The sequence below is a fragment of the Erythrolamprus reginae genome, chromosome 7 (assembly GCF_031021105.1).
Source record: "Erythrolamprus reginae isolate rEryReg1 chromosome 7, rEryReg1.hap1, whole genome shotgun sequence".
In the NCBI taxonomy this organism is placed as follows: Eukaryota; Metazoa; Chordata; class Lepidosauria; order Squamata; family Dipsadidae; genus Erythrolamprus; species Erythrolamprus reginae.
The window spans coordinates 57,119,898-57,141,899 of record NC_091956.1 but is presented as its reverse complement, the minus strand read 5'-3'; the positions used below and the strand labels follow the sequence as shown (position 1 = coordinate 57,141,899).

Below are 22,002 nucleotides of genomic sequence, written 5' to 3'. Positions count from 1 at the left end.
TTTCTTTTCCCCTGCTAATCAAACTGATTTTTGCAATCATCCAGCTTTACTGCTCTCACTAAGTTGTGCAGAGTAGTAATGTCCAGACTTAAAACTTTTAGACTGCAACAAAACATTAAAAGAGTAAAAGGTAAATCAAATAGTTTTCTATGAATCTAGATGGTAGAAGCTATACGTTTCTCTGAAGCAATTGAATTCTGTAATTTGAATAGGACCACAAATGCATTTTTCACAAATGAATTCAGAAGTTTATATCACCTTATTTTGTCCATAAACATTGTAGGTTTTTTAAAAAATAAAATCCTTTAAGCTTATATGATTATAAATAACATCATTTGAAGTTTTGTTCTGAATTTAGCAGATTAAGAAAACCACAAGTAATTGAAAGAAGAGAAAATATTATCCACTAAGTGCAACTTCCAAGAATTAATCCTGAATTTTCTACCTTAACAGGCAATTAAAAGTAGGGTGGGGGATTTAGAAGATTTACTCATTATTTATTTTAATCCATTGGTAAGGGCTCTCATCTCGCAAATGCAACTATGCACGGTTAAGAGAATTAAACTATCCAAACAAAAAAAATAAAAATGTAATTAATAATAACAAAAGCAAAATGGCATAACATGGCAACTGAGGGACACCAGTCAGTCACCTAACTTCACAATCCCTTTGCCTAGGAAAACACTCAGGATGGCTTTGTAGAAATCCAGTAGCAGCACGATCTATCTAGCAGAGTGACATGGTGCTCCAAAGGGCAGGTGCAAAATTGACCTGGAAGTAAATCCTGCTGCTCAGTATGTACTGCTCAGTAGGTTTGATGTGCACAACCCAGCAGAGTTTGCAGTCTTTTTAACTTAGGTAAGATATTTCAGATGATTTGCACTTTCAGTGTCTACGTTTATAGAAGAGGATCTCTCATTATTTAACTCTAGAGGGTGTCAAATTTGAGTAGCCACTGATTCATCGTGTGTTGTATTGGGACTTTGTTCGTCTTTGCATGGGTGTGGGTGTGGCCAGAGTGTGACACATCCAGTTTGTGGGCTGTGAGTTTGACAGCCCTGATTTAACTAGTTAAATGATAGATACTAGGATGAACCCTTTCACACATGCATGGTACATTTTGAATCGTAACTACACAATATACATTTTTAGAATTAAATAATTGCACAGCATTAGGGCTGGACTTGGTTGAACTTCAAAAGTCATCAAAGTCCTTCTGTCCCAAAATCTACTCTGCCTGGATTTTGGTTTGGTTTGTTTAATATTTCAGCAGGTATCTTTTTGGGACAGGATGAGAGAAATACTTCTGTCTTTATATTTTAGAACTCTTTATCTTTGCTGTGATCCAGGTATACCTTCAGCTGCCCAGATTAAAATTATTCAAAAACCGGTACAGAAGCAGTTATTCATTATTATTATCTTTTGTAGAAATGCAAATATTCAAATTCTGGGCCAGTTGTTCAGATGTGTACAGCAAAAATTGACTCAGTGCTGTGCTAACTTGTGCAGTGATCTGTCTCTATACAAGCAGCTGATTCTTAATCAGCTCTCGTCTCCTGGGAGCAATGTGTTATATTTGCCCTAGATGAATGATAATTTTGCAAAGTCAGTTTATCTAAGTGTGCCGCAGAGTTCACCTATCTCAACACTCCAGTTCTCTTGCAGGAACTCGGTGTGCCTTGGATGCCCTGTGCTCACTACCTTTAGAGGCTCTGAATGAATCTTATTTCTGTATCTAACTTGGTAAGATAAAGCATGGCTCAGTCCGTAAAGAAAAGATAAAAGCCAAAACTCGTAGCTTTAGAACCATAGAGAAAAGTTCTTTTCTCTCTTTCTAATGTCCTTTTCTTAGAGAAGTTGAATTCATGATGTTTTAGAACACTAGAAATGATGCCTGTGTAAGACGGATTACGACATTTAAATTGCACATCATTGCTTTGATATTCCAAACAAGTAATGCACACAGGGATATGACTGGAAATGAATCAATATTAAGGAATGTAGTGGCTTCTTAATGATGGTGCATTGCCTTATTTTAGGAGTATTATGAAGAAGTATCAGTTATGCATCCGCATACAGGTAGTCATTGACTTGAAACAGTTCATTTAGTGACCGTTTGAAATTGTAACTGCACTGAAAAAGTTACTTATGACCATTTTTCACACTTATGACCATTGCAGCATCCCCGTGATCATGTGAATAAAATTCAGATGCCTGGCAGTTTCCAGAGTCACCTTTGACAACAATCAAAGTCAATGGGAAACCAGATTCACTTAACAACCCTATTGCTAATGTAACAATGTCAGTAATTAACTTAATAAATGTTTTAAGAAAAGTCATAAAATGGGGCAAAACTCACTTAACAAATTTTCACTTAAATTTTGAGCTCAATTGTGGTTGTAAGTTGAGGACTACCTGTACAACGAGTTTTCAGGAGGAGTTTGTAGGCGTGATTCGACATGCATATTATTTTTGTCATCTTTACTAATTCAGAGTTACCCAAAAAGAATTGGAATGCAGTGGGAACACTGCATATTCTGACCTAAGCAGTTTTATACCATTCCCTGTAGACTTGGCCACACAGAATGGTATTCCTTCATTCAATGTTCTTATATTCCCTCCATGGACACCAGTTTTTCTCAAAAGATATTTGCAAAGTGGTTATGCAAAACTCTGTGACCTTTCAGTATACTAAAAGGAAAGAAATGCTGAGAGAGTTAATATTTGTTGTTGTTGCTTGAGTGGCAGTTGCGTCAATATTTAAACTGGATGAATATATGACCATTCTTTTTATGTGCATTCCTCTCAATTCACAGATAATGGTATTTGACACCAATGCGGTAAGAAAAGTGAAAGAAAGCTAATGAATCCATTAATTCTTCTCTTAAGTGAACATGATTAAAAGCACATAGATCCCCCCAATACAATTTAATTTTAGAAAAACTGTTACTTAGAAAAAAACCACCAGCCACTAAATGACTATAATTTTGTTAATGGTATGGAGTAAGATTTCCAAGTTCTCTCCTTTCTATTTATTTCATCAGCATCTTACATGGATCAGTTGTATGTGTGTGGTGTGTTTGTAAAAACACCCCCTAAAATTTATACTAGTGTTCTAAATAAACAAAAAAGGGGGGGATAGAGGCTTTCTTTGTAGCCTGTATTTCCCCCTCCAAGCATAAAATTTCAATCAAGGTATGCCTTTACGGGTAATTCCACAGCTTACAACCTTTTGCTTGCTGATTTGAATTAACCTTGGAATTAGCCTCAGGAAAAGTTCAATGTAATCTAAATTCAAAGTTACAACGGTTACATCACTACCACAGTTACATGATTACAATTTGAGCAGTTAATTCACATTTATGACTGCTTGCACCCTCCTATGGTCTTTATGATCACAATTTGTGATATTTTTGCCAGTTTGCAGCAAAAAAAATGGGGGGGGGGAAACCCCCCTGCCACTGGGGAAGCCAGATAACATGATCTGCATTACAACTGAAGGACTCATTATACGACTGTTGTGACTTGGCTTATAGCTATGGTAAAAATGGTTGTAAAATGCGATCCAGTCATGTGGTGACTTGACTCACAACCATAACGAATTATAAGACAAATTCCCATCCCAATTCTGGTCATAAATTGGTAACCACCTATTTTCCCTTTATGGGCATGCATACAGTTATGAACCATATGAGAACTACAGCTGTCAATGTCTTTTTGGACAGGGGAAAATGATTCCAAAATGCAGGAAGTGTAGAACCCATTAAAAGAAGCTTCTTAGGTGATAAAACCTATTGAATATGTTCCCTGTATGATACGGGATTGCAACTTTAGAAGACAATCTAAAAGATGGTCTTCTCATTTTATAGGAAGAAACTGCATGAGACTGATAAAGGGGATGGTCCATGTTATTCAAAGGCTTTGAGGCATTGAATTATGAGTGAACCACTTGTCTTTGTTTTTCATTCCTTTTCACTTTCATTGGCATATTTGCAGAAGGGGAGAGAAAACAGATATAAGGGAAAATGGACATCATAATTTTTCATAGGATTATTATTTCCAATTACTGCTTTTTGTCCTTTTATTTTGGCACATTTATCCGTATGTTTATATTTTATATTATATACAGCGATACCTCGTCTTACAAACGCCTCGTCATACAAACTTTTCAAGATACAAACCCGGGGTTTAAGATTTTTTTGCCTCTTCTTACAAACTATTTTCACCTTACAAACCCACCGTCGCTGAGATGCCCCGCCTCCAGATTTCCGTTGCCAGCGAAGCGCCCATTTTTGCACTGCTGGGATTCCCCTGAGGCTCCCCTCCATGGGAAATCCCACCTCTGGACTTCCGTGTTTTTGTGATGCTGCAGGGGAATCCCAGCAGCACAAAAATGGGCGCTTCGCTGGCAAGGGAAGTCTGGAGGTGGGGTTTCCCAGGGAGGGGAGCCTCAGTGAAATCGCAGCATCACAGAAACACAGAGGTCCGGAGGTGGGTTTTCCCATGGAGGGGAGCCTCAAGGGAATCCCAGCAGCACAAAACGGGGTGATTTTTGGGCTTGCACGCATTAATCGCTTTTCCATTGATTCCTATGGGAAACATTGTTTCATCTTACAAACTTTTCACCTTAAGAACCTCATCCCGGAACCAATTAAGTTTGTAAGACAAGGTATCACTGTACTGTATTTTGCTGCTATTGTTATTACTATTTGCACAAAAATATGAAATCACAACCGTTAGTAGCTGTAGTTGGCTTTCATATGCATCAAACTCTTCCCAAAAACCTAGGATACCATAATGTATTACCATATTATATATGCAGGTCCTGGCATTGTTTTCTTTTGTAATTGGTTGATGGAAATTTTATCAATATACATTTTCTAAGAGTTTTGTTGATAACCACTGGGACTACCAACATCAGTTTATGCCATAAACTTTCAACTTTGATTTTCAGATTTTGATACTTCCTAATGGTCTCAATTCTTGTACAGTAATTGTAGTTAGTTGCACACTCAGTCAGATATTTTGCCTGGATTTAAGACCTTTGTCTACTATTGAGTTCTTCCCAAGGACTTAGGAGAACAATATTGTTTGATGGGATTAGATGAGCCATCATAAATTATAATTTATTCCAAGTAAACTGGCTTTTTCAATTGACTGATGGTAATTTTGTCAATGCCAGTGGGGTTGAAGTGGGGTTTCAGATATTTTGGGATTGCATCCAGGGTACCTATTACTATTGGTACTTTGGAAACAAAAAGTAACTTTCCTTTTATTATTTATTTGTTTTCAATATTTGTATATTTACAATGGGCGAACAATTAATTATTATATCTGCTTTATTCTTTCGTATTTTGGTTTGGCTAAGATAACTTAGCAGGGTTTTGCAAGAAATTACTGTATATCAATAACTTTTTGCAGGGAAACAGATAATTCAAGCTGTTATACTTGCTAAGAACCTGAACATGTTATGTTTATGTTTTACTTTCAGGCAAGCTAATGAAGAATATCAAGTATTGGCTAACTCATGGCGCTACTCTTCAGCATTCTCAAACAAGCTCTTCTTCACTCTAGTTGATTATGATGAAGGTGCAGATGTTTTCCAGCAGGTGAGGGTGTGCTTTAGAGATTGCTAAAACTACATTTTTTTAAAAAAATGCTTTCTTTGAAAACATTTTGTATTTCTTGTTCTATGTTCTATACATAGAACAAAATACTTGTGTTTGGAAGCTAAATTGCATTGGGCCACAGCTTTGTTGTAGCTAGATGGGTCTATAGCTAATATAAGACTCTAAAAGTAAGCAGTGGAAAACTACTGTATTTTTCAGACGAAAAGATGCACTGGTAGAAGAGGTAAAACAAGAAAAAAAGGTTTTGCCCGCCTCGACTCCGAAGGGGACTCTGCGGCCCTCCCAAAACCCCTCTTTGTCCGATTTTTGCAAATGGGCTATTTTTCACAAAACCGGAATGCCCAGAGGGTTTGGGAGACTTGCAGACTGCTTCTGGTGATTGGGAAGGACAAAAATGTGACGTGGGAGGGGGGTTGGGAGATGAAAAATGGGCCCATTTTTTGACAAAAAAAGTAATGCACAGAAGGTTTGGGAGGCCTGCGGACAGCTCCTAGGAGTTTGTTTTTCATCTCCCAAATCCCCCATGCATCATGTTTTCTTCCCCCCAATCCCCTGGAGCACTCTGCAGGCTCCCAAACTCTCTTGCACCCCATTTGTGTTAAAGAAACGGACCTGTTTTTGGTAAAAAATGGGACGCGTGGGATGGGGTTTCAGGAGGCCAATAATGGATGTATTCAGTGTAGACACACCAACATTTCCACCCTTTTGTGTGGAGGGGAGTGTGTCTTATACCCCGAAACATATGGCACTTCTGTACATTTGCTAAACTGCATGATTATGTTTATAATGTCATTAGAACCCAAACTCATCTTAAATGAGTTTATTAATACCCCTTATTTTCTAACATTTGAAAAATATTTTACTTATTTATGTATTTTTAAAACCCTAATCTGAAACATAGTTCTCTTTTGATTGAGATTATTGGGATGTAACCCCGCTGTAAAATGTTAATTGGTATCAGAGAAAAGCATCACATACCATTTGTTTCCCTTGCTTACAAAAATGCTAATGTACTCGATGCTTTCTGACCCAGCTCTAACATTTATCTAATCGAGGTTTTAAATCCCCAGAGCAAGTCATTGTGAATCTTTCACTAGTTTTCCCCTTCTCTGTTCAAGATTGAATGTAATTTGAATTGGACGTTCATACCTGTCCACCAAGTCATACATAATATGGGATTTTTATTTTCCCCAAAGGCAAGATGCAAAAAAAGAGTGGGCTTCATCTAACTGAAGGGTGGGCTTCATCTGCTGCATTTTAAAGTTCCCAGGATGGATGGGCCAACACTTATTCCCTTACCCTTTTGGAGATGGGGGGAATTTCTGGAATGGGAATATTAAAGAGATATCCATAGTTCCTAAAATCTCTGCCCTCCCTGATGTTCTTCCCATCCAGTGAATCTTAGCCAGACTTTTTATAAGTGCCCTCAAGTGTTACTCATGCTGTTTTTTTTAAGAAGGAAAGGCAAAAGGATGAGATGGAAAAGTATCATGTAGTCTGCCGTTAAGTTATTTCCCAGCCATGTAGAGTATGATGTGAAAGTGTTTGATTATTGTTTTCTTCCAGTATAACCCAAAGAATAAAAAAGACCTTCAAGAAATAGATTTAGCTTTCTAGAGAATGTCATGTTGTTATGCTGCTGTTAAAGGAAAATGTATCTTATGGAAAAAAGAAAAATGCAGGAAATATGTGATCTATTTCATCCTGTATCGGAAAAAGATGTACACCCAGCAACCCCCTCACACAGCTTTGTATAATTGAGTTTGTGCAGATAGTTACTTGTAGAAATTTTAAAAGATGCAAACTTTCAATTGTCTTAGATTCACAGAACAGTTTCTTGTTTCAGTCAGGAAATCCACACATCATTATCTGAGATATCACATTTGACAAAAAAAAAAAGGGTTTCGTAGTATCTCATATTGCTATTTTATAACACATTGAGCTGTCAACAGATATTCAACAAAGGAAAAGAATATGTTGTACTAGGAATAAATACAATTATTTAGTATCTCAATTCATTGTAATAGATAATTTCACTTTGCAATATTTAAATAATATATTTATCTAGTACACTTATAGAGCTGTCTCTCTCACTCAAAATTCCCTATCAGGTTTTACTCAGTTATTTACCCCTTTTTGGATATTCAAAATTTCTGAAATTTCAACGTGTCAGCAATTTTTACAGGGACCCTATAAGATATTTGAAATTATTATCGAAATAACATAACTGGAAGGTTATAGGAAGGTTATTAGCTTTTGAAACACTGCCTAGCTAGAATTTCTGTATCGTATTATGACTGATAAATAATTGCCATGTTTATTTAGTATTTGATGGCATCTTTGTTGTCTGTTTCAGCTCAATATGAACTCTGCTCCAACATTCATGCATTTCCCCCCAAAAGGTAAGCCCAAGAGAGCAGACACATTTGACCTACAGAGAATTGGATTTGCTGCAGAACAGTTAGCTAAATGGATTGCTGACAGAATGGATGTTCACGTAAGTCATTTAACAAAAGAAAAAGACTGACCCACTTTAATCTTCTAGGTTCTGCAACAAATTGACCTAGGAATTGGGATTCGCCCTGCAATGATTTCCCCTCTCCCCACAATATTTTTCTACAAAAAAGGACTAAAATAAAATAATAAATCAACTGTGCCCTTTCATCATTCTATAGCAGTGATGGCAAACCTATGGCACGGGTGCCACAGGTGGCATGCAGTGCTATTTCTGCTGGCACACAAGCTGTTGCCCTAGCTCAGCTCCAACATGCATTTATTTATTTATTTATTCGATTTTTATGCCGCCCTTCTCCTTAGACTCAGGACGGCTTACAACATGTTAGCAATAGCACTTTTTTAACAGAGCCAGCACTATTGCCCCCACAATCTGGGTCCTCATTTTACCCACCTCGGAAGGATGGAAGGATGAGTCAACCTTGAGCCGTTGATGAGATTTGAACCGCTGACCTTCAGATCTACAGTCAGCTTCAGTGGCCTGCAGTACGGCACTCTACCTGCTGTGCCACCCCGGCTCTTGTGTGTGCCGGCCAGCTGATTTTTGGCTCACACAGGGGGTCTGGGAGGGGAGCCTCCAGGAAGCCTTTGGAGCCTGGGGAGGGCAAAACATGAGCCTATTGGGCCCACCATAAGTTGGGAAACAGGCCGTTTCCAGCCTCCAGAGGGCCTCTGGGGAGCGAGGGGAGCTGTTTTCGCCCTCCCCAGGCATTGAATTATGGGTGTGGGCACTCGCACATGCGCTATAGGGCACGCCCACACTCTTTCAGCACCCGAGAGAAAAAAGATTTGCCATCACTGTTCTATAATAATATAAAACATGAAAAAATAATAATGTATTTCAAACTTGCTTTGCATAGTTAAAATATTAATCTCACTGTCTCCTAACAGAACATGAGGAATGATAGTATACCAATTATGTGATTAATGTAAGCATCCACTTGAAATATTACTTATTGTTAAGTAATAATTCCAGAAATCTGACTTTTTAATACTATATGAGAGCAGTTACATAAATACATTGAAAAACATTATTTAACTATACAGATATAGTCACAAGAGTGCTGCACAAAATTATTGAAATCACTTTTCCACTCATTTGAAGTCTGCCTATTATGTTGATTTGTATCTCATAATTTCCAATGAACGGCAGAGTTGGAATTCCTATAATGTTAACAATATTAATAATCAAATGAAGATGGATTGTTTCACATCTTTTGCTGAGGAGATGGGGATGGAAAAAGATCCTGAGTTCACTTATCAAACGATTCCTAATTGTGTTCCTGAACAAGATGGAACAAAACAAGAGAAGAACTCTTCTCACCAAGAAGAGTTGCAGAATAGATCTTGTTCTGTTTTGCATTTGTTTCTGTTTTACAGAGAGATTAAACAAAATCCTTCCGAATGCAAGTTTATTCAGCTTGTTCACTTTCCATAGCTGCTTTGTTGTCAGTTTTACAATTGCCTAAATCATGGAACCGACAATAAAGGTTTCACCCATTATCTTGAGCATATTCTCTCAAATATTGTTTTGTTCTTGAGTGCTGTTACGATGGACACAACCATGTGTTTCAATATCTGTTTTATTTGGGATCAGACTTTGATGTATCTGGTTGGAACTGCTGGGACTTAAATTCAGTGATATTGAGAGGGTATAGATTTTGCCAAACTTGTGTAAGAAAATACACTGGTCAGAGAACCAGATAAAACGTCCCCTATCAAGAGATATAGGAGTTATTGTTGCCATTTAAATAGAGTGATGATGCCACCAATGATTACTTTACATAATAATCAATATATCCCTGGTACATGGCACCAGTACACTGTACATTTGCACTCCGTGTCCACTCAGTGAAGCAGTAGAAGTAATGTGCCAGTGTCTGGGGGCTGTCAGGGTCTGGATAGGTGCCAACAGGCTCAAGCTCAATCCAGACAAGATGGAGTGGCTGTGCGTACTGCCTCCCAAGGACATGTCCATCTGTTCATCCATTACCCTGGGGGAGGGGGGGAATTATTGACCCCCTCAGAGAGGGTCTGCAACTTGGGCATCCTCCTCAATCCACAGCTGACTTTAGAACATCATCTTTCGGCTGTGGTGAGGGGGCCGTTTGTCAAGGTCCGCCTGGTGCACCAGTTGCGGCCCTATTTGGACAAGGAATCTTTGCTCACGGTCACTCATGCCCTTATCACCTCAAGGTTCCACTACTGCAATGCTCTCTACATGGGGCTTATCTTTTTCAGAAACTTCAAATCATCCAAAATGCAGTCACACGAGCAGTTATGGGCCTTCCAAGGCATGCCCGTATCTCACCATCACTCTGCAGACTGCATTGGCTGCCAATTGGTTTCCGGACATAATTCAAAGTGTTGGTTATGATCTATAAAGCCCCTCATGGCATAGGACCAGATTACCTTCGAGACCGCTTTCGGCCGCACGAATCCCAGCGTCAGGTCAGGTCCCATAGAGTTGGTCTCCTTAGGGTCCCATCAGCCAGACAATGTCAGCTGGCGGGATCTAGGGGAAGAGCCTTCTCTGTGGGGCCCCAGCCCTCTGGAATCAGCTCCCCCCAGAAATTCGCACTGTCCCCACCCCCACCCTCCTTGCCTTCCAAAAAAGTTTAAAGACTCATTTTTGTTGCCAGGACATTAGATCTTTCCCCCTGACCAACGAGTGTTGTTTAGTATGTTTCATGGAGTGAATGATAATGAATGTTTTAAATTATTTTAGGATTTTTAGGGTTTTTTAATTATATTATTATTATTATTATTATTATTATTATTATTATTATTATTATTATTTTATTAAATTTGTATGCCGGCCCTCTCCGCAGACTCCATTAATTGGATTAGATGTACTGTTATGTTTTTAAATATGTTGTGAGCCGCCCCGAGTCCTTGGAGAGGGGCAGCATACAAATCCAATTAATAAAATAAATAATAAATAAATAAATAAATTAATAAATATATTTAAATCAGTTCATTGCACTGACTCGTATGCAAGATCCATCCTCTTTCCTTGTGCGATTACAGAACTCCAGACTTTGGGAGACTTTCTACAATTTTGTAAAATTCTTTTTTAAAGGAAAATATTAAGATTGATTTTATTTAATTAACAAAGTGCAAATTATGTATTTATATTGTTTTAACATAACGGTTTCTATTTGGATTTAAGTGGGTGTGCATGTTCATAGAAACACCTTCTATTACAACTTCTCTTTATATTGGTTTTATGTTTTGAAGAATTGTTTTTTTCCCCCATAATGGAAAATAAAGTTGTACTACGCTTGATTGATTTTCATGCAGATGTATTCCAACATTAGCTGTCAATTTTGTTTAAAGTTTGCATTTTCTTTTAGCATCAGAAAGTAGAATTATGCTAATCAAATACCCCTCCTCCTATTTTACAGATCAGAGTGTTCAGACCACCAAATTACTCAGGTACTATTGCCTTGGCTCTCCTCGTATCATTGGTTGGTGGTTTGCTCTACTTGCGACGAAACAACCTGGAATTTATCTACAACAAGACCGGTTGGGCAATGGTTGCATTGGTATGCCAACTTAAATAATTAAAAAAGTTTGAATTTAAATAATTCATTCCTCTATATCCCAGAGTTTTAAGTCTCCTTTGGACTATTAATGAGAAAGTGCTGCATCAATGAATAGCTTAGAGAAAGACAGCATTGATTACAAAATCATAACAGGAACAGCTGTGCCTAATCTCAAGGGCAGTAAACAGTATTGGTTGAGTAAGGCCATGCAGTCAGGAGAGTACTGGTATTTTAACTAAATTTTAATTGGTTCCAGCATTGGTAAGTGTTTATTAAAGTGACAGTAGTTCTAAAGGTTAAAATGTCATAAAAGGAAAAGAAAATCAGAATTATCTAGAAGGTATCACCATCTAAAAATCATATTCATTTCTTTTTCAATCTCATATTGCCATTTGATCGGTTCCATGCACATGTATGAAATATCCCCGGATTTTATGTGTCAGTGCAGTATACCCATGTCTACAAAAATTCCTTTTTTTATGTTATAGTTTTTAAGTAGTGCAAAATTGGTTCTCACTAAAACAGAATTTAAAATGTCCTGCCTGATACTTTTGAGCTTCTCAGTGAAATACTGCTTAAGGATTATAATTATTGTTTTAAAGCCCAACAGACCTGAGGTGCAAAATATAAATTTGCCCTCCTCTAGACCTGTTCAAGAAGATCAGCTATGGGTCAGATCCCACCTGTCTAATTCTTAGGGCTGTGCAGAGCTTTCAAAAAACATTGTGCAGTACTGTTGTTGCAAACAAAATATTCTCCTTTGACTTGTTAAAAGCAGTACCATTCTTTTCCAAGCTTAGCAGTAGCTTAGAGCAAGGATCTCCAACCTTGGCAACTTTAAGCCTGGCGGACTTCAACTCCCAGAATTCCACAGCCAGAATTCCCCTAGCTGGCTGGGGAATTCTGGGAATTGAAGTCACCAGTCTTAAAGTTGCCAAGGTTGGAGACTCCTGGTTTAGAGAATTGTCTCCAGCTGTCTTTGTGTGCTCACAGAGATGGTTCTCTTGACTGGTGTCCCAGTGTAAGGGAAGTGCATACAGATTGTTTTGGAAGAAGTTTTACCAGCTTCTCAACAGCTGTAGTAACACTTCAAGGAGAGACACTTTGTCCACATTGTCATCTTTTAAACATCTTATACAGTTCTCTTGTCATATCTCGGGCCAGAGCTGATGGCAAAGTGATAAGCAAATTTCCACATTTTGTTGAATTCAGCCACTCTAATGCTGAAGCCGTTGCTTTTACTGGTCAACAAGCAAGACTAGCATCAGCAATTGATCCCAGAGCTGCTTTTATAAGATATTCCACTTGATTTATTATTGTGCTTTTTATTATAGAATAATATTGTAACACCACAATTATTATTATTTGCAGGAAAGACAGATTAAAAGAGATTCATTTCTGACAATATCAGATATACACAAAAATGTGAAATCAAAGCTACACGTTCTTTTGCTGGTGTTGATTTTTTATACTAATTGAGTTCTTCTTAACTACTGGGATTATCATGGAGAGTTTATGCCATAATAATTCAGTTTTCACATTTTTATACTTTGTTTTATAATTACATAAATGTATGTGTGTGTGTGTATGTATAACATAGTTTTCACTAACACACACTATAAACAACTGCACAACAGTATTATCATGACTTAGTGATTAAAACTATTGATATAGAACAGCTTCTATGTTCCACAAAGAGGAAGAAGTCATAACATTTTCGTTTAGCATGTATTTCATGAAGGATTCGCACTTTTGTAGACCATAGAGTAAGTGAATTTTCGTACCACATTTTTCGGAATATAAGACGCACCGGAGTATAAGACCCATCTTAGTTTTTGGGGAGGAAAATAGGGAAAGGGATCTGCTTACCAGATATTAATATGGCCAGCATTCTTCCTCTGGTCAGCTTCAGCACATTATTTTATCCCCTGGTTAGGGCTTAAAAAAAATTATTCAGAGAGAGTAACAATGAAAGAGCTTGCAAGCCTGTAAGAACTGGGAAAATCATTAAGGCTGGTTAGGGCTGGAAAGAAACATTCATAGCAAGTAGATCAATTTAAAAAACCCTGCAAAGTCTTAGGGCTTGGAAAACATTCTTCACAAAGAGTAACAATGAAAGAATTTGCAAGGCAGTAAAAGCTGGGAACATTGTTAGCACCTGGTTAGGGTTGGAAAGAAACATTCATAAAAAGTAGAGCAATAAAAAAACCCCTACAAAGACAGGGTTTGGAAAACATTCTTGACAGAGAGTAACAATGAAAGAGCTTGCAAGCAGGCGAGAGCTGGGAACATCATTAGCACCTAGTTAGGGCTGGAAAGAAATATTTGGAGCAAGTAAGAGCAATGAAAAAAAAACCTTGCAAAGACTTAGGGATTGGAAAACATTCTTCACAAAGAGTAACAATGAAAGAATTTGCAAGGCAGTAAAAGCTGGGAACATTGTTAGCACCTGGTTAGGGTTGGAAAGAAACATTCATAAAAAGTAGAGCAATAAAAAAACCCCTACAAAGACAGGGTTTGGAAAATATTCTTGACAGAGAGTAACAATGAAAGAGCTTGCAAGCAGGCGAGAGCTGGGAACATCATTAGCACCTAGTTAGGGCTGGAAAGAAACATTTGGAGCAAGTAAGAGCAATGAAAAAAAAACCTTGCAAAGACTTAGGGATTGGAAAACATCCTTTGCAAAGAGTAACAATGAAAGAACCTGCAAAGTATGAGCTGTTCTGCTGGGCTTCTCGTTGCGAACCCCCAATTAAGTCCAAAAAAAGAAATTAAAACACAGACATTTGTAAAGAAACTAAAGTTGTTTTATCGAAAGGAAAATAATTCCAAACACACTGTTAGCCAGTTAAAGTGCTCTCCCACAAGTCAACAGCCTTGAACGCTGTGAGGAACACAAAACAAAAACAGAGCAGATAAAAGGCAGCTGTGAAGACATCACAGCTACCCCCTTGAGTCAAAAACTTAACTGAGTTAGTACAAGAGTCCTGGAAAAATCTTGAAACAGGTCAAAGAGTCCTTGTGAAATCCTGATGTAAAACGCAGTTCTCACTAACATCAAACAGATAAACTTCCATGCCCAGAGGCAGCAACGCTGGCTATTTAACAGCAGCTCCATTAGTCTAATTACCCCGGCTATAGGTGATCTCCCTTATTTCCTGTAATATTTACACAGTTCTTTCTTTGACATCACCCTGCGTCTGCGCACATCTATGAATGTCTCCCCTTCAGAATCTAATGATGATAAGGAAGATGATTCACTAACGGGGCAATTATCTAATGGGCTGCCTGTCCTTACCTCCCCGTCGACCCCACTTCACTTTCAGAATCCTCCCCAGACGCTTCACTGTCGGAAGCAGCCGGCAGCAAAACGGGCCTCCGACAATGGGAGGATTCACTCACATCCACCCCCACAGTCCTTGGAGCAGGAGCTGGCCCAGAGCCAACCACAACAATGATCTGGGAAGATCGTTAGCACCTAGTTAGGGCTGGGGAAAAAAGCTTCGAAAAAAGCTACATTCAGAGTATAAGACATATCTGAATTTTCAACCTCTTTTAGGGAGGAAAAAGGTGCATCTTATCCTCCGAAAAATACGTTACAGCAAATATGCAATAACAGGAATGAGGAAATGGAACTGAATATTATAAAATGTGAAACAGTAAGAAAATGAAATATAAAATGAGCTATATTTCATAGCCTTCTGAAAAGAAAAGCAGCCCAGGGGGAAACCACAATGAAGACCAGTGTTCTCTATAAACTCAATTTCCCAAGCATTGTGTAATCATCCAGTTCTAGATGTAGAGGACTTGTATAATTATGTGAGTTTATGTTGCCTCTAGGTTGCATGTGAGTTAGATGGGTCATTAACATCTGCTAGCGTTCATGCTAGTTTGTTCCTTATTAATAGATAATGCATTAAAATAGCAAGAAGGCCCAGATGGTGACATTTTTCAAATGGGCTATCATACAATAGTCTGTTAAATAGTTGTTGAAGCTGCTCTTCGTTCAGCTTTGTGAATACAGTAGTTGAATGTAGATGTTTTCTGCAGCTTCCAAAAGCTTTAAACTCAAAAGCTTATCGGATTGGAATTATTCTGTATATACACAATGTTTTGCCAAAGTTTGCCAAAGTGAGGTCAAATACACTTTTTAAATTGGGGGCTGATAAAACTTAAGAAAAGTAAGTCCATTCCCATTCTGTAGCACTTGGCATTAAGGGGGAATGGGGATACATTTGTTTCTGCTTCCTAGATTTATTTTATTTATTTATTTAAGAAAATTCATACAGCCACCAACTCACTTTTGGTGACCCTGGATGGTCAGCAAAGATAAAAATAATAATTAAAAGCAATAAGTCTCAAACTCCAGGATATTCTTCTCCTCCTTTATTTATTAATTACTTAAGGTAGTAAACATAAAGTATCTAATATTCCTTTCTTCTCTTATTTTCCCCACAAAACCCCATAAGCTTAGTTGACCCGAGAGAGAATTGCTGGCCTAAAGTCACCCAGCCAACTTCCATGTATAGAAAGTGGATTGATTTGTATATTTCCAGCATCAGACAAAGACCCATTTACTTAAACAAACTTTTGTTTCTTGTCCATTTGTGTTAACATTCATGGTTTTCTGGTTTATTGTTTATATTATACTCTGATTGGAGATGACTTAATAATAAACAATGCAGAGGAAGGCAGAGGTAGTCCTTGACTTATGACCATAATTGAGCCCAAAATTTTGGTTGCTAAGCAAGAGTGTTGTTAAATGAGTTTTTCCACATTTTACTCAATCCATGACATTTCCTGGCTCTAACAGTCATGTGCAAGCTAGGGAAGAACACCTGAAAGCATGTGTAATGTTCTAATGTACAGAAGTTATGGTTAAATGTGTGGCAGAAAGTGGACTCTGGGTGTGTTTTTCCAAATACAGTAAAAGTGAGGTTGAAAGTGAATGTGTAGCTTTAGAAAATCTCTCTCTCTCTCTCTCTCTCTCTCTCTCTCTCTCTCTCTCTCTCTCTGTGTGTGTGCGTGTGTACATACAGTATATATGTATGTAGTAGATAATGCATCTTTTTGTGTGCCTGGGTGTAATGGTTTTGGATAGTACTAAGGAGACAGGGAAATTGTATTTCTTTGAGGCAAGGAGAGGCCAGGCACTATAACCCTTGACGTGAGTGATGTCAAGTTGGCCATGCCCACCCAGTCACAAGATTGTCAATATGTAATGTATTCTTTGTCACGCTGAATATTGCCAGCCTCAGAGACATTTAGTAATTAAAAAGTTAATATGTGTGCCTTTATTAATCTCCTCCTATTTTTGATGTAATATCCTGCCTTATCATTTCCACCTTCTTGTTCTCTTTGTTCTTCTCTGCCTTAAGACTCCATAATGTAAGGTACTTGTTATTTTTGTCTACTCAGACAATGTTTATTTTCACTTTTATAAATAAAAGAAATCTTGTTTTGAACAAATGATTAGAGCTCTTAAATCCATCGCCTCCACGATAAGGTTCTAACGGACTTTTACAATCGTGACATTCTTCCCTTCTTTTCTTACCTTCTCTGTAAATAACAGATATAGCAAAGAAATATTTTCTGGTTATGAATTAATATTTTATTTCTGCTTGTTTCTCAGTGTGTTGTTTTTGCAATGACTTCTGGCCAAATGTGGAATCATATCCGAGGACCTCCATATGCTCATAAAAATCCTCAGAATGGGCAAGTGGTAAGTTATTGTATCAGTGCGCAAAATTAACAGTGTCATTTTCAAAGCGTCTAGATGTATTGATAGAATATAAAAGTAAATATGAAAATTTGTGGTGGCTGTTTACCTTTAGGAATATTTCTCACTCCCCCCCCCCCCAAACTATTAAACTGATCATGAGCATTTGTTTGCACATATGCTTAATGGAATGTTGTAGAGACTGGTAATGAATTTCAGGAAACTATTAGTCTGTAACAAACAGTTGATATATAATTGTTCTTCAGTTAAATGTGTACCAATTATCTTTAAATCTTTGTAGAAGAGAGTGTGTGAACTGCACCCTTAGATTTCTTCATTCTGTCTATATTTTTCATGGAGCTTTAAATGTTGTTTTATAGTTCCCTGTTTCTCTATTTGTCTGAGATGGCAGTTTTATCCAATAGAACCCATTGTAGATTGCTAAATCATAGCATAGAATACAGATCAGTTAGTTGCATTCTGATTAGCTAACTTACTTCACATTAAATGTATAAACAATACAGCTTAGTTGTAATAAATAAAAGTTGCATATTGTTTTTATAGTTTTAAAAGATGTAACATGTCTTTCTGTAACGTGTTACGTTCTGTAATGTTATGTAAGTCTTTCTAAGTTTGTGCATCTTTTATAATGTATGTTTGAGCATTTTTGTGGATACTGAACTCATACTAAAATACATATGATATTTGGCAGCATGGCAAAGTGATAGTGCTTTTTTAAAAAAAAAAAAAAGATAAGTCTCGTAATATGTTGAATGTATCTTACAGGTAAAAGCTATTAGTTAGCTGTTACATTAGACAAAGTCATTAAAATGAACTAATAATTAGTAGGTAGGCCTCCTGTTTCTCACCTTGGCAATCTGCAGTGAACGATTTATCGCAAAGTATATGCTGTATCAAGGAAGGACAAATCCCAATCAAATTAGGGCAAGTAATTGGTGGATTTCTATATTCAAGTATAGTAGGATGTATATTGGAATATATAATTGATATATATATATATATATCCTTGTAGCATACTTGAATTAACAATCCAATTGGTTACAATGCTTAAATATGTCCTTTGAATGTGAATCAAGAAGGTAGCATATTTTTAGTGTATTCATATTTTTTCACCTTTTTGCTCTTCAATACTTAGATTTTTTTAATATTTAATTTGAGTATATAGTAATTTTTGTTATAATGCTCTTCAACATTCCTACTTGGATAAAAAGAAAGCACACATTGAATATCAATAATCACAGCTTGATATTAAGGCATCCATGTGATCAGTTTTCAGCCTATCATAGAAGGACCGAGTTTGGTCCTATTACTTGATATACTTTGAAACAAGATGAAGAAAAATGATTTATTGTAGGATTTTGTTTTCTGTAAATAACAGAAAAGAAAAGAATGGTAATTTTTTGCAAGAATTTTTTTTCTTTATTTGAAGCCTACGTGGAATTATTTTTCCCCTTCTCTCCTCACTATAGATTAAAATGAACTTGGTACAGTTTTCAAACTTTCTCATTATCAGTTAATGGAAAATAATTTGCCTAGCCTTTCAAGCTGAAATTTATTTTTTGTTTTCTTTGATGTTTCACATCATAATTAAAGTAAGAAGAAAGTGGCAACTAGAATTTAATTACTGATCAATTTGGTGACAGAAGGATAGAAGCTGATTGATGACATAATATAACATATTTGGTCTAATAAATGTGCTACACTGAACTTTTACCAAATAAGTATGAAATAAATAAATCACTAAAACTTTAAAATAGCTCATTTCATTATTCTATTTCATTATTTAATTTATGATATGTTTTATAAACATTGTAAGAGATTACAGAAACCGACACTGATTCTAACAATTAAATTATGTTTGTGAAAAAGGTTAACAATTTATCAATTTTTACTAATTTACTTGGATGAATTTCTCTATGCGCAGGACGACTATAAAGATACATTATTTTTGTTACCTTGTCTTTTTCTAACTTCTTCAAGTATATTATAAATCTTTGTATAGTATCTGACTTTAGCCTCTTTTTTAATTGTTTCTTGATAGAGATAAAAACTACCATACAGCAGGACAATTGAACACAGCACATATTTATACTTATTCCAGTCATCAGGAATGTCTCAATTCTCTTTTTAAAGTCTTATTTAGAGAGTTTACCATTTTTTCCTTATATTAAGAATTGTCAGCGGAAAATTGTGATGGACAAATAACTGTCATGTTCTCAGCTTTAGACTGAGTAAATTAAAACAAAAATTGTTCCCTTTTTATCAAATGGTTATTTTATTAGAATGGTCTGTTTATCCAGAATTACATGAAAAGGTTTGAATTATTTTACATTCATAGAGCAGCATATTTTTCTCACTTCTTCTACAAATAAACTGAACTCCTTAAAATAATTTTAAGTAATATATTTCTTTTTTTAGACTGAAAAATCTAATGTTTTGCGTTTCCTTGCCTTCAACTAACAGAGCAAGTATTGAAAGCATATGTATTGCTGTCCAGGCTCAATGAATTTGAAATGTTTGGCAATTCAGATGAACTGTAAATCATACAGGCAAAGATCCATAAAGTTGGCTTTCAAGGCTCAGAATGATTTCCATATTTTTACTTGTCTTCTAAAGGTGCTCTGGAGGGCAATAGAGTTGGAGTCAAGTAGCAGCTTAGCACCGTGAATAATGCAGAATATCATATATGCAGTGGAGTAAAACAGCTGTATTTATTTATATGTATTGGTGGTATTTTCCATCTTTTTCTCTAAAAGCTTACAGCAATATACTTAGTATTTTCTCCTGCAAGTTGTCCACAGTTGGGATCTCTCCTCTATAATGGCCTGATAATGTTACCTAGCCTGGAAACATATTGTCTGCAGGAAAACAGCCAAGCTCAAATATCAACAAGAACTCAACAGTCTAATTCCAAGCTCTATATATTCCCTACTGTTTACTGCCTGGATAGGTTTGTCCAGAAGGTTTGTCTTGCCCTGTAGAAATTTGCTGTTTCCAGAAATATGTGTAAATTAATCTGAGACCAATTTAACCCAACTAACTAGCCAAGTCTAAGATACCTACAGCAGTAGCAAATAAGTTACATCTCTTAACTATATTCTTGCATGACTACTAATATATTGTATCAGTGAATCCAAGGTATCCCTAATTGCCACATCATAATTCTGAAGGAAATAAAAAACTCCAAATAATATATTCAGTGAGCAGAGTATGAGTAGATCAACTGCAGTTTGTGAACTAGATCTAAGACAACAGAACACATTAAAGCCTATTGTTGAGGCAAGATAGATAATCAATCAAAAACCTTCCTGAAGCACAGTCTTTTGGGAAAATTATACAGAGAGGTAGTAAAATTGGTTCTAACCATTTTAAATCCTTCCTAATAACAGAGCAGGTACACACCAGAGAATGTCTGTATTTTCCTATAGAAAAGACAATTCTGTCTCTCACTATTGCTAATTATAGCATTAACACCAAGTAGAGGAGACCAGAACTAAGTTAAATACCTACAGTTTTGTACCATTTGTAAAATATAGATGAAATGGAAAATAGAGAGATAGACAAATGTTAGAAACAATCAGTTAGAGATATGGATTAGAGCGCACAAGAAGCTCATCTCCGGGACCGCCTTCTGCCGCACGAATCCCAGCGACCGGTTCGGTCCCACAGAGTTGGCCTTCTCCGGGTCCCGTCGACTAAACAATGTCGTCTGGCGGAACCCAGGGGAAGAGCCTTCTCTGTGGCAGCTCCGACCCTCTGGAACCAGCTCCCCCCTGAGATTAGGATTGCCCCCACCCTCCTTGCCTTTCGCAAACTCCTTAAAGCCCACCTCTGCTGTCAGGCATGGGGGAAGTGAAACATCTCCCCCTTGCCCATGTTGTTTTGGTGTTAGATTGATTGTATGCGTGTTTTAATATTCTGGGGTTATTTTTATGAATTTTTAGCTTAAAATTGTAATTGGATTGGTGGGTATTGGATTTGTTATTATGTATTGTTTTTATCTTGTTGTGAGCCGCCCCGAGTTTTCGGAGAGGGGCGGCATATAAATCCAATAAATCTAAACTAATCTAATCAAAATACATCTATCTTTTCTATCCTCAAAAACATGGGATGGAGATGAGCAATTGTATTTTAAAGAAGAATGGAAATTGGATAGATATCCAAATCTTAATGATCCAAACCTTAAGAATGGAGGCATCAAAGATAAAGGTAGAAACAGTTCTATCTGTCTACTTTCTAGCCTTAGTAGATTTGTTAAATACAACTTGCACATTCTAATCATAGCTTCCTATGAAAGATTCCTAGTTTTAATTAAGAAATTTCACATCAACATCATCACCAACTATTTACAAAAGTGATAGGCCATCTGGAAAAAAATAGATGTTTATGTCTACCTTTATTATAGATGTTTATGTCTACCTTTATGTCTACCAGAGTGATTTGAGAAAAGCAGCGAAGAAAGCCTAACGCATGCTGTTTCCAGGAACAAAACTTTGTGATGAATCTAGCCAAGAGCCTGCTAGTGCCATCCAAGCAGGTTCTATATCTGGGAGTCAGTATTAACACAAAG

The 22,002-nt window shown here is 36.9% G+C and overlaps 1 protein-coding gene across 2 annotated transcripts in view; it reads left to right on the top strand.

Moving 5' to 3' along the window:
- The window catches only part of TUSC3 (tumor suppressor candidate 3), a 152,742-nt gene that overhangs the window by 71,172 nt on the left and 59,568 nt on the right, over positions 1–22,002 (top strand). For both annotated transcript variants that reach the window (XR_011559557.1, XM_070756623.1), the window contains exons 3-6: positions 5,492–5,609; positions 7,987–8,127; positions 11,552–11,692; positions 17,325–17,414. Coding sequence is in view for 1 of the 2 variants with exons in the window: in XM_070756623.1 (XP_070612724.1) it covers positions 5,492–5,609; positions 7,987–8,127; positions 11,552–11,692; positions 17,325–17,414 (490 nt within the window). In the remaining variant the exon portion in view is untranslated. The remainder of the gene's footprint in view (positions 1–5,491; positions 5,610–7,986; positions 8,128–11,551; positions 11,693–17,324; positions 17,415–22,002) is intronic.